Below are 13,751 nucleotides of genomic sequence, written 5' to 3' on the forward strand. Positions count from 1 at the left end.
TGCATTGAGCAACTGCAAACCTACTTTTGTCCAACCCTGTTTGTGTGTAAATTATTAAAGGGATGTCCTGTGACTCAAATTCACAACAACCCCGCCAGGCAGCATACCCTACAAGGAGGGTATCCTTGCAACATATAATGTTGAACCTGTAATGCCATCAGTTCAAGACCAAAAGCAAGAAATGAGTTGCCTTATTCTAATTCCAAAAAGGGCTAAACCATTCTAATAAGCATTTATTTGTAGTAATTACATTTTTTTAATATCAAAACAATTACAGAAAATATTAAGTTAGAGACTTTCCAAAATGGTTATTCTTATCTGCTTACTCTGTGCTGGTGAAATTTCAAGAAAGCTTCTTTCCATTAAAAAAAACAAAATGAAGTGTTAATTAATCATGACTTTCATCCCCAGCCTACCATCCATCCAACAAAATGTACATCTGTATTAGCCCAAAAGGTTAAGATGCACCCTTTCTCTAAAACATTTTCAACACATAGAGTATAATCTAGGAAAGCTAAGCAATTTTATGCTAAATTAAAGAAGAGAAACCTTAGCCGTATCATTTACCAAATTGGTTAAAATGATATTGTTTGTAGAGGTGTACATCTGCATTAGTCGTTTAAACAACCAATTCAGTGGCTAGAACATAAGTGAGGTAAAATGAGTTGTTCCAGAGTCCTGAGCAACAACTTTATTTATTTACAAACTTACTTATTGATGTATGTCTTTTTTACAATAATTGTATTCATTTTTTCAGTGTACTTTCTACGATGCCTTTTAGGTACTGGCCCTGCCTGGAATTGTGTGGAAAAGGTTGACAGGAGAAACAGTGAGCTGGAACAAGGATTTCCCTGCAGTTGATTCTGTTCTGGTGAGAAATGCAATATTTACAGCTGGAAAGTATTTATATTTGAAAACTTTCTAAAGATGTCATGCAGTGTAACAATTAAGACATTTTGTTTACTAATTAAAATTTCTGACAGTTTTGTTTATCACTAGAATATAATATGTGTAATAATAATGGTAATAATTCAAGATTATATACATATTCAGGTACCTCTGAAAATGAAGACATATTGTTTTCCCAAAGCAAGCTCAGTGTTATGTTTGGCATACTGTGGCACACATAACATATTGTGTAGATTTTAATTCTTATAGACGGTCTGCATTTGTGTGGCTCCTGGTTTTGGAAAAGTGCTATATTTAAGCTTTAACTTAATACAACTCCAAATAAATCATGTATGTTACTGGGACCTGTGAGAACTGAAAATACATTCATAGAAACAGAGGAAAAACAAGAAAATGAAATATTTTGTCAGAAATAGAAAGCAATTGGGAGAAATTAACAACATAATGTTTATGCTTTTTGAACCTACCAATAGCAAATGGGAAATTTAACTAAAGTATAGTCTTAAGTTATTTGACTGAGTTTATGGTTAAACATGAAAACACAAAAAATAGAATTAAAAACACCACAGAACCTCTAGTGATCATGCATCTTTGGATTTAAAAAGTTTAGAGCATAATTGTAAAATCTTCTAAACAGGTGGTGTGTGTAAAGTATTTTATTTTTTATATACAAAAGCATTGACACAATGTTAACCCCAATGCAAGCCTTTCATGATTATTATGTAGCGAGTGCAACGCATAATGGTTACGCAATGCATTTTCAGCAGCCTTTCTCTACAGTAAAGGTAAAAGGACAGAAGATTGCAAATAATTAGGAACACTGAAAAAAGCTGCAAGTTTAATTTGTAAACCTTTTCATTTTTAAAATTACTATTGTGTTATTACAAATACTTGCATAATCAAATTTCAAATATTGTAATAGCCGGCAATATGGTCATTTTTAAAATCTGATTAAAGACAAATCACTTAAAATGCAGAGTCTGAATATTTTGCTAGTGTTTGTGTAAGTTTCTTTCTGGGTAATTCAGTTTTCCTTCCACATCTTAAAGATGAGCACATTTGATTAATTAGCACCTCTAAACTGAACCTGTATGAGTGTCTGTCGGTGTTCATGAGTGTGCAGGACAGTATGCTAGTATCTCATAGAAGAATTAAGCAGCTATAAGAAATTGACAAATGTTTGAAATCATAATATTATGTGTTTTCTACAGCACTAATATTCTCCTGAAAGGCTGTATTTAAAATTGATTCACTGTGTAGTTCTTGATGGTACAGTAAAGTAAAAGTCTACAATAAAGTAACACAACATGAAAATGTTTTGGGTATTGTTGAAAATGTTCTATATTTCCATCAAGGTAAAATTGTTGGAGTCCATGGAAAGCATGGATAAGGAAACCTTTGAGTTCAAGTTCGGTGAGGAGTTAACATACACTACACAACTGAGTGATGGAAGAGTGGTTGATCTAAAGCCTGGAGGAGAGACTATGGTAGTACAATATGAGGACCGAAAGGAATTTATCCAGTTGGTGCAGAAAGCACGACTAGAAGAAAGCTGTGAACAGGTGCACTTTGAATAAAAGCAGAAATATATTAAAAAATTATAACTTTATAATACGCAGAAATAATAATGAAACCAGTATGTTTGTAAACCATTTATGTTTTTCTTTGCCTTGTGCAGTTTCAGATTGAAATTCTTTTAGCTTGCTAATATTTAAGATACTCTGCCTGCTTAGTATTTAAATGCATGTGGAAACATTTTTTAATTAATTTTTCCAAAACCTAAATTCAAGAGAATTTTTTAAATCAGATTTTAGTGAAATGAGGCAGCAGTTTAAAGGTATGTTCTAGCATTCAGTTCAGTGGAGATTTTGAATAAATTGTCTATAGGAAGTAAATATACCCTTTCATATTCATTATTTTTAGCCTGGCTTTGATTAAAGTTAAAGTACATTAACTTTTATTTTCACATTGTCATACAAAGAGTGCAACTTAAAAGGAAGTGCTTCAATTTTAACAAAAACTGTTTTAAAAATAAAGTAGTACTATTTCTGTATACAGTAGAGTAGTTTAAGATTCCAACCGTCGTATTCTCTGTCCTAGTTAACCATTACATGAAAACTGTTGTGTACTGCTACAGCCCTGTGTCAAGTACTAAACAAAAGGGATCCCGTAGTTTTGATATTTAATTTTTCAAATGCATTATAACATTATTAGAAAAAAGCTTTTGTCATGAGATATACTGTATAGTACTCACTGAGCAGCCTTTTGGTGACATCTTCAATCTTAGCTGCTTATGGGCCAAGTCCAAAGTCCATAATGCTATCTATCATACGTGGCCTCCTATTTGCCGATGATTGTGCTCTCATGGCTCATTCTTTGGATGACCTACAGGGCTTGATGAATTGCTTTGCCAGTGCAGCCAAACATTTTGGTCTCACTGTCAGTCTCAAGAAGAAAGAAGTCATGGTTCAGGCTTCTTACAGTAGTCGCCTCCAACAACAAGCAGTGACTGTTGATGGAACAGCACTTGTATATGTAGACAAGTTTACTTACCTAGGTAGTGTCCTGAGCAGTTCTGCGGGCAGTGACCACAATATTTCTGCAAGATTCGCCAAAGCCAGCGCATCTTTTGGTAAACTTCAGAATCACCTCCGGAATGAACATGGAGTTGCACTGTCCATGAAACTGGCAGTATATAGAGCAGTTGTCCTAATGACTTTTTTATATGAATGAGAAACATATACACTGTATCACCTAAATCTGAAGAAGCTAGACCAGTTCCATCTACGCTGTCTCCGCAGAATCATTCATGTAAAGTGGCAAGACATGGTCCCAAATACAGAGGTGCTGCATAAAAGTGGTATGCATGGCATCGAGGCAGTCATCAAAACTGCACAGCTGCAATGGGCAGGAAATGTGGTGCGCACGGCAGATACTTGAATCCCAAAACAAATCTTCTTTGGATAGTTGTCAGGTGGCCATAGCTCAGTCAGGCATCCTTTACTCCGATATAAAGACACTCTCAAAGTTTCTCTTGTTAAAAGACATGTAGCCAGCCTGATTTTTTTTAATATGTTATCTCTTAGCATTGTTACAAATTTATGATCATTGTGTTCTTTACCAAAAATGTATATTATAACTATGTTTAAGACAAGTATATATATTTTTAGTCTTAGGCTTTTAGGACAAACGTTTGAGTAGTAAGGAGTACATGTAGACTTTCTTTAAGCTTAAACCAATAAATATAGGCTAATGTACATTTTGTTCAAGGAATTATTTTCAGAAATGCCCCTGTGCATTAGAATAAAATAAAATCTTACTAGGAAGAAATATTCTTCAGTAATAGACTACCAAATAAATAATTTATTTTCTTTGGTAATGTTGGATCACAAAATCTTTATCATATATTCATTTCAAGATTGCAGCAATACAGCGTGGTCTAATGAAGGTTGTCCCACAAGCTGTCCTTGACCTCTTGACTTGGCAGGAGTTGGAGAAGAAAGTATGTGGAGACCCAGAAATTACAGTTGAAGCCTTAAAGCGCTTGAGTAAGTGAGCAAATCAACAGAGCCATTCAAGAATTTCAGTGTAAAGTGAAAGGAATATCTGTTGAACTTGGTGAAACACCAACATTAACTTTATCAACTAACATTTTAATATGCAGTCTCTGAACTTTTTTCCTTATTATACTTTAACTTTTATGCAAGGCAATGGTTAGTAAAGAAGGTTGTAAACCTCTGTTATACATAGTATATCCTTATGATGAAATGTCAAATATTGTAAGGAGAATAACACCCCACATTTTCTTGTAGCACGATATGAAGATTTGGGACAGACAGATGCAAGAGTCCAGTATCTCTGGGAGGCACTAACAAATTTCACAAATGGTTAGTATGGAATGGTTATTGGTGAATTAGAACCATATTGGAAAACTTAGTAATTTAAATTTTTTATATAACATATATAAATTGTGTGTGTATGTGTGTAGTGCTTTATATATATATATATATATATATATATATATATATATATATATATATATATATATATATATATATATATATATATAGTGGTAGATAGGGGGCGCTCTCGCTCCCTTGAACCCCTGTCCACGACTCCAGACACCAGGTAAAAGTCCACAATTCGACTTTATTCTTCAGCCACAGTGTACAAAACACCCTCTCCTCCACAATACTCATACACAATCACCAATAATCTCAATAATACAATCCTCCAGCTCCCAGCGCTTGTCACCCTTCCACCCAGCTCAGCTCGCCTTTTGGGAGCTCCCACAGTCCTTTTATATTACCTGACCCGGAAGTGTTCTCAATCCCCAGTCCATGTGATCCTCAATCACGTCCGGGTCAGGTAAAAGTTCTATTCTTCACCCCAGAAGCCTGTCGCTCTTCCTATGACGAGCTTCCGGGTCATAGGGCAAAAATGAGTCCTCGGTCCTCCCTGCAGCACCCTCTTGTGGCCCCTGAGGTATCCAGCAGGGCTGAGGATAAAGACTACATCGTCCATGAGTCCCTAGCTGGTCTTCGGGGCACCTCCATATTGCAGGGAGGGCTCCATCTGGCGGCCTGGGGGTATTGGCCGGGATGATAAGCCGGCCAAATATCACTATATATATATATATATATATATATATATATATATATATATATACTGTATATACATACAGTAATCCCTCCTCGATCGCAGGGGTTACGTTCCAGACCCCTCCGCGATAGGTGAAAATCCGCAAAGTAGAAACCATATGTTTGTATAGTTATTTTTATATATTTTAAGCCCTTATAAACTCTCCCACATTGTAAACAGTAAATGTGTGTATAGTGACACTAAACGTACGGACATGTACTAAGTACTGTAAGTAGAAAATTAATTATGGTTACTCACCAACAATGACACAATGACTTGTCCGATAACGATGAGTTTAATTTTACTGCACAACAAAGGAGAGCGTTACAGCCCTTCTAAAGGAGCCACTTCAGGCGACTGTGTAGCACCACCATTGTTGTTCATCCGGCAGTCTTCAATCCAAATCCCTAAAGCAGATTCCATCCAGACTACTGCCTTATTACATCCACTTACAACTCATTTTGCACCCTGGTTAAAAGGACACTGTGGCCGTAGATCTTATATTCCTTTCCTACTTTTTAAATAAAAAGAATCGTCGCCTCATTAATGCTGTAATGGCGTCCTACAGCGGTGTAGCTTTTCCCTTCCTTCAACAAATCCAAAACGTTTACCTTTTCGGCAATCGTTAACATCTTCTGTTGGCGCTTGGGCGTGGCCCCTGAAGCAGTAGCAGGAGCAGATCGTTTTGGAGCCATAATGAAGGGCTTGACTATGCACAAAGATAAACACAAAAGAGCACAAAAGTTAACTCTTTACACAGCGAAACACATTGATTATGAATGAGCGAGACGAGACTTCCTGGTTAACACCGCATTCACCACACAGGAACTTAACTGTGTGCTCTGATTGGTTAGCTTCTCAGTCATCCGCCAATAGCGTCCCTTGTATGAAATCAACTGGGCAAACCAAATGAGGAAGCATGTACAGGAAGTAAAAAGACCCATTGTCCGCAGAACCTGCGAAGCAGCAAAAAATCCGCATTATATAGTTATGCTTACATATAAAATCTGCGATAGAGTGAAGCCGCGAAAGTCGAAGTGCGATATAGCGAGGGATTACTGTGTGTGTGTGTGTGTATATATATATATATATATATATATATATATATATATATATAGTGTGTATATATATATATATATATATATATATATAATATAGTGTGTATATATATATATATATATATATATATATAGTGTGTATGTGTGTATATATATATATATAGTGTGTGTGTATAATTATTTGTATAATGCTGTATTTTGGCTAAACAAAAGAAAATCTCAGTACCAGAAAAGAACATTAGTATAGTATTGTAGTAAAAAGAAAATATACAGAACAACAGTAAGTTACCATAACGGTATATGAATTATATGTGTGCAAAAGAATGTAAACGTGCAGAACAGTAACCTGTGAATAATTATTATATATGTTTAAAATTACCAATGAAGTCATAGCTAATGCAACTTCTGCTTTTTTTTTTCTTTTTTTTTTCAGAGGATCGCAGTCGCTTCTTGAGATTTGTGACAGGAAGAAGCCGTCTACCTGCTCCAATCTATATATTCCCTGACAAACAAGGGTGAGTTAGTAATAAAAGTAGTTCTTTTAAAAAAGTACAGTATGCTTTTTTTGCAAGCAAAGTACTACTGACTGAAAAATATGAACTGTCACAAACCTTTTCCAATTCCTTCGATACTTAATGTACATAACATTCTGCAACTATCTTAACCTAACTCAGGATCACTGCGGCCAAGAGCCTTTCTCAACAGCACTGGGATATAAGGCAAGAACTATCTCTGGATGAGGGGACATTCACTTAAGCCCCACATTCACATTACACAGAGCCAAATTGCAGTCACCAATTAAGCTAACACACAAAGTCAACCTATGTATTTGGTAAAAAAAAAAAAACAACAACATGCAGAGATGGGCAAAATTTGCAACCTCTATAAAAAGAGCAGCCATGTGCGCAAGTATAGTATTCCTTTGAGAGCCAACTCTTCACAGCAGGTCCTCATTACTGGCAAGATACGCATAGACCTTCTCACGAGAAACATTTTGCATATTGGCAGAGGACAAGTAGCTATTAAAAATTGTACATTTTGCTTCATTCTTGCTGTACCCCTCAGCAAAGCAAGGATCCTTAATTTTAATACTGTCTGAGAATTTGCATTTTCTGTTAGTAGAAGCCATATTAATCAAAAGGTCACAATACTAATAACAAAAACAAACTACAGGTGCCACTTGTAATTACCAGAAATAAAATGCAATGTATTGACCATAAATATATTTTAACTATAGAAAGATAGACAGACAGACTGTACTCTGATCCTAGACTTAAAAGCACTTGGAAAATATAGCTGGAATAAACAGAAATAAATAAGCAGACTATTTATGGACTACATGCCTGTATAGCATATGTGAGTGTGTAAAGTCAACGGTTAAATTTAAAACAATCACTTAATAATAACCCATAATATCAAAGTGCAAAAGCCAGACATTTTCCTGGTTTTTAGCTTTGCCTTCTGGATGGAGGTTATGAGGTTGCCATACATCTGGCACTCCTAGTTATTCTTATCCTTACTTGGTGGCACAGTTGATTACCAGGCAATGGTTATTCTAATAAAGAAAATCTTTGTCATTGAGCCCATTTACATTGTACTTATTTTGTTCATATCTTTCTGTTATTTTGTTAGTTATAGTGTGATATTAATTTTATGTTAGAGTCTTGTGGCAATCTCTGCTGTAAAAATGTTTTGAACTAGTGATAGTTTTACTCTCATACGTCAATGTTTTGTGTTGTTTTCTTTCAGAAATGAGACCTCAGATGCACTTCCTCAGTCATCTACCTGCTCAAGCACTTTGTTTCTACCAAATTACCCAAGGTGTGCCTCATTTTTCAGTTCTAAATGTTTAGCAGATCCATTTAGATGGTTCCTCAGGAAAATGGAACAGAGACGATTACAGCCCCATTAAAAGATGATGTTTTTTATTCAAAGCAGTTACTTAATAATGAATATATATATATATATATATATATATATATATATATATATATATATATATATATATATATATATATATATATAGTGGGTATAGAAAAAGAAATAGAAAAGAATCACTCCTTTCGAAATATTCCCATTTTTTTTGCTTTACAGCCTTAAATGAAAACACACAAACCAATATTTTTTCCTGCTGTACTTACTCAATGCAATCTATAACATCCAAGTGAAAGATATCACAGCTACAGTTCAGAAGAAAATAAAAAAACAAGAAATATTGAAATTAATAAATAATCACACACCCCCAAACAATATTTGTAAACTCAATCAGGTGTACGTAAGCACCATTTCCATTGCAGACAATGGTTATTGGTTTCCACCTGTGATCAATTGTAATTAGTGAAGCATAAAACAGCTATTTCTGGAGCATTCCCTTGCTTGGTAGTGCAACTGACAGCAAACAACTGACTGTGGGTGGCAAGCCATTTTCAAAAGATCTCATGGATCGTGTTGTGGACAGACATAAGGCAGGAGATTGATACAAAAAATCTCAAAAGGCTTTATCAATCCCAAGGAGCATAGTAAAGTCCATAATAAAGAAGTGGCAAGTGTTTGGTACTGCTAGGACCCTCCCTGGATCCGGCTATCCCTCCAAACTGGATGGAAGAGCAAAAAGGAAACTGGTAAGAGAGGCTACTAAGAGGCCAATGACCACTTTGAAGGAGTTACAGGATTTTATGGCAAAGAGTGGTAAAGAATGTTCACCTTTCAACATGACAACGACCTGAAGCACACAGCAAAATTGACCACATAGTGGCTGAAGGAGAAAAAAGTGAATGTCCTTGTGTGGCCCAGTCAGAGCCCAGAGCTAAATCCCATTGAAAATCTGTGGAAGGGTTTGAAGATAGCAGTCCACCAACGCTCACCATCCAATTTGACCGAACTTGAACAGTTCTGTAAAGAAGAGTGGGCAAATATTGCTCAATCTAGATGTGCAAAGCTGATAGAGAAGTATCCCAACAGACACAAAGCTGTCATTAATGCAAAAGGTGGTTCAACAAAATATTGACATTGGGGGGTGATTCTTTATTAATCTCAGTATGTCTTGTTTTTGATTTTTTTACTATTTTTCTGAACTTTAGCTATGATATCTTTCACTTGGATATTATAGGTTCCATTGAGTAAGTAAAGCTGGGAAGAAATATTTTTTGTGTGTGTTTTCACTTAAGGCTGTAAAGCAAAAAAAAGGGAATATTTCAAAGAGGGTGATTCTTTTCTATACACACTGTAAAGGTAAAAATGCCAGCAGTTTAGCTGATGAGTTGTTGTCTCCTTTATTATTTGTGCTTTATGGTGAATCACCTTTTGGATAATAAAAAAGATTTAAAATTCTTAACAAGCATATGAAATAAATGTAGGAAAAAGTGTAAACACTGAAGAGATTCATGTACATTAAAGGTCAGGAGAGCAGCAAGTCTTTCTGAATCTCAAAAATGAAGCATAATTCACATTATTATAAAGCTATAGAAAACAAGCTAGATCAAGCCATCTGATTAAATACATTTTTTTTTTTTTTTAAAAAAGAAATTGTTTAGAACAAAAGCCTGCAAATACTGCATCTGACGCAAGCATGGAAACCAATCCAGAACTTTTTGGTCCAGTTTACCAGTTATCCTATCATACATAGCTTTGTGATGTGTATCAACACTGAAAAAGTAATCTGTAAATAGGCAGTGGCCAGGGTAGAAATCAAACTGTGGTCCCTGGAGAAGTGAGGTAATAGCAGCAGCCCCACTGTGCCCCATTTGAACAATTGAGTTATAAATGTTGTTGAGAAATTCCAGCATCCAGTGACCACAGAGTTCAATCAGTTTTTCTTGGTTTATTTTTTACTGCAGTATTCATTAGAATAACAAAGGAAGTAGTCAGACCATCTTAGTGGCAGAATAAACATATTTGTTGCAGACTTCATAACCATAATAAAGATGGGATGAAAAAATATTTTGTGCTTCACCTAAGATAGGAATGTTATCTGTGGAGTACCTGCAAAACAATTGTCCCTTGTTGGTGTGAGGGTACTTTTTATTAAAAGGGACTGACAATGATGTCATAATAAATACACTACTTTTTTATTTGATGATTGAATTTTTACTATTTGTGAAGAAAGAAATAATTAGTGCCATTGACCACCAGCACACTTGCCTAAATAGTTATGTTGTTCTCTTTCTTGCAGTGCTAAAGTCTGCGAAGAGAAGCTTCGGTATGCAGCATACAATTGTGTTGCAATAGATACGGATATGAGTCCCTGGGAGGAATAATCTCATTTGGATAGCTGCAATGTCAATTGTATCAAAGTATCATCTGTTTTTTTATGCACCTTCTGTATTTATAAATCAAGATAAGGAATACCAAGCATTGTTGCTAATGAAACTTCTATATATTGGAAACTGAATTATTTTATTGTCCTTGTGTTTTTAAATGAAACCAAGAACCGTGATGATATCACATTGTCATAACCTACATAAACACTTTGGTCCAAGAAGAAAATCACGCTCACAAGAACGAATTTGCAAAAAACGGTAATACTAGTAATTTGAATCTTTTCATATATGATACATATAAAAGGCTAAATACGTTTAGCTGATGATTAACTATGGTACTCCTTTCCTATGATAAATCCACATACAGAATGTTTTATGTATATTTGATTTCTTGACAATTATAATATTATGATCTCTTCTGCATAACAATATAAGGAATTCAGTAGGTGAGGGAAGACCATTCAGTTTATTAAGCTTTTCTAGTTGGATAAAAGCCAAGGTGCTTCATGTACATACACATTTTATAACAGTATTATAAAACCTCACAGAAAGAGATGTATTATATAAATATCATATTTTATTAAACAAAGATAATGTCAACAATGGGTAAAGTAGGAAGCTGCTACAGTGATTTCAAAGTATCCTGGCCTTTATTATAGAATTATTTAAATGTGCAGCCTGTTTATAAATTACAAGTGACATGTACAAGGCCTATAAAAAGTATTTGGAAGTTCTTATATTTTACTTTTACATAACATTGAATCACATTGCATTTAATTTGGCTTTTTTGACACTGATCAACAAAAAAATACTCTTTAATGTAAATGTGAAAATAGCTTCTAAATTAATGACAAATATAAAACACAAAATAATTGATTTCATAAGCATTCATAGTATTCATTTCTTTTAATATGACACGCCTAAGTCATCACTGGTAAAGCCAACTGGTTTTAGAAGTCGCATATTTAGTTAAATGCTAATCACCTGTCTGTACCCAGGGTGTTTCAATTGATTGTGATTCATGTGAGTACACCATCATGAAATGTTTTTTTTTAAATCTATGTGGACATATCAAGATTTGATCTTCACTTAAACAATATGTTTAGATAAAGGTGATATAATTGGCAGAAAAAGTGTGAAAACTAAATAAAGAAGACGTATTATGTCCAAATCTTATTGAAGAATTTCATCACTAAGGGTTATCAACAGAAAAAATGAGTACACGGGAAATCCTAGCACCACGAAACAGTGAAGTCAAACGAATTAACACCAAAAATGTTGATCGGTTACACAGAAAATTGGTTAGATGTGTATCAATAGACTATGCTGAAACAGTTGGTGGTGATCGTGCTGAAGATGAAAACATCAACTTACAATATCCCGAATGTCTACAACAATTAACACCATCTGGTCTTCCACTGCACGAATTATTGTAGAAACAATGATTTATCCAAGAAAGGTAATGTAGTACATCTTCAGCAGATAACATTAGACACCAAAGAAGATCTTGATCTGCCATTCGTATTAAAATTTTAACAGTTTCCCGTTAGAATAGCTTTTGCAAAGACAATTAACAAATCTCAGAGCCAAGTCGTTTTATTTAATAGAAAGAAACGAAATTCAATCACAAGCAGTTATACGTTTCTTTGTCACGATAAAATTCCAAACACATAATTAAAATTCAGTGCGATATTGACGAAATTTTTATTTAAAAATTTGTTTTTACTGAAGTTTTACAGTAAAAGTGTAAGTTTAAAAAGTATTTACATGTTAATTTCAAAGCCAAACAAAACAAAATTGTATTAGCAACGAATAAATCTTAACGCAACATGAAACATAATTTACTTTCAAGTTATGTTTTACTCTTTTTTAATATGGTTAATTACTCGCTATAATGTAAAATAGTTCAGTTATGCATATGTAACAATTCCCATGAAAATAAAATATAAATTGTACATCCGCATCCCCATACACAAGTGACAGAACCACAAAGAGGCTAGTGTTTAGTGCAGGCATGGGTGTTGGCAAGCAAAGCGAGCAGGGGGTAAAGCTCCCTAGTCTTCCAAATGGTAGAATGGTTAATTTTCCATTTGTTGGAGATCTTTTTAAATCCATTTCCAGAATCCTAGACATCTATAACCTTCTTTTTGAAAGCCTCAGAGAGCTCTTTTAATTTGGTTGTGGTGATACCACATACTTCAACAATGAATAGCAAAATACGTTAAATGTCTGAGGTTTAAGTAAGTCTGGTTCAGGCAAGATCCTCTTTAATGATATTCTTGTCATTAGCACCTGATCTCGTGCACCCGATTCCAGTTTTGGGTGTTTGAGGTAGTAATAAATGTAGGCGTGTACTTACTTTTTCCTTTAGATTATACAATGGGCTACAAAGTGTGATTGTGGTGTTATGTTTGTTATATTTATTACCTTTATCTATGGATAATATTTAAGTGAAGATTAAATACTGATATATCCCTATATTTTAAAAAAGAAAAAATCATTTCATGGGGATGTACTTACTATTTTGCATGATTGCAAATGTTTCTGCGTCTGGAAGGTCCATCTTGTGGTGAGCCAGTATTGTGGCCTAACCTACACAATGAAGACAAAGGAACACTCCAAACAACACCATGAGAAGATGGTTGAAAAGCACAAGTCAGGGGATGGAGACATGAGAATATCCAAGTCAATGAATATCTCTTTTGAGTCCAGGTAAATCGGTTATTAAGAAATGAAAAGAGTGTGGCACAGCTGTAAATCTGCCAGAGCAGGCCTTTCACAAAAGCACTAATCGTGCAAGAAAAATACAAGTGAGGGAATTCACCATGAGACCTATGAGAACTCTGAAGGACTTAAAAGCTACAGTGGCTGAAATTGGAATTGG

The 13,751-nt window shown here is 34.7% G+C and overlaps 1 protein-coding gene across 1 annotated transcript in view; it reads left to right on the forward strand.

Annotated features, from left to right (window-relative positions):
- The window catches only part of hectd3 (HECT domain containing 3), a 45,252-nt gene extending 34,254 nt beyond the window's left edge, over positions 1-10,998 (forward strand). The window contains exons 15-21 of the mRNA XM_039734653.1: positions 782-871; positions 2,265-2,471; positions 4,328-4,457; positions 4,722-4,796; positions 7,042-7,123; positions 8,358-8,429; positions 10,780-10,998. Of these exons, the coding sequence (XP_039590587.1) occupies positions 782-871; positions 2,265-2,471; positions 4,328-4,457; positions 4,722-4,796; positions 7,042-7,123; positions 8,358-8,429; positions 10,780-10,864 (741 nt within the window). The 3' untranslated portion in view covers positions 10,865-10,998. The remainder of the gene's footprint in view (positions 1-781; positions 872-2,264; positions 2,472-4,327; positions 4,458-4,721; positions 4,797-7,041; positions 7,124-8,357; positions 8,430-10,779) is intronic.
- Positions 10,999-13,751: the final 2,753 nt, after the last annotated feature.

The sequence above is a fragment of the Polypterus senegalus genome, chromosome 14 (assembly GCF_016835505.1).
Source record: "Polypterus senegalus isolate Bchr_013 chromosome 14, ASM1683550v1, whole genome shotgun sequence".
Taxonomy (NCBI): domain Eukaryota; kingdom Metazoa; phylum Chordata; class Cladistia; order Polypteriformes; family Polypteridae; genus Polypterus; species Polypterus senegalus.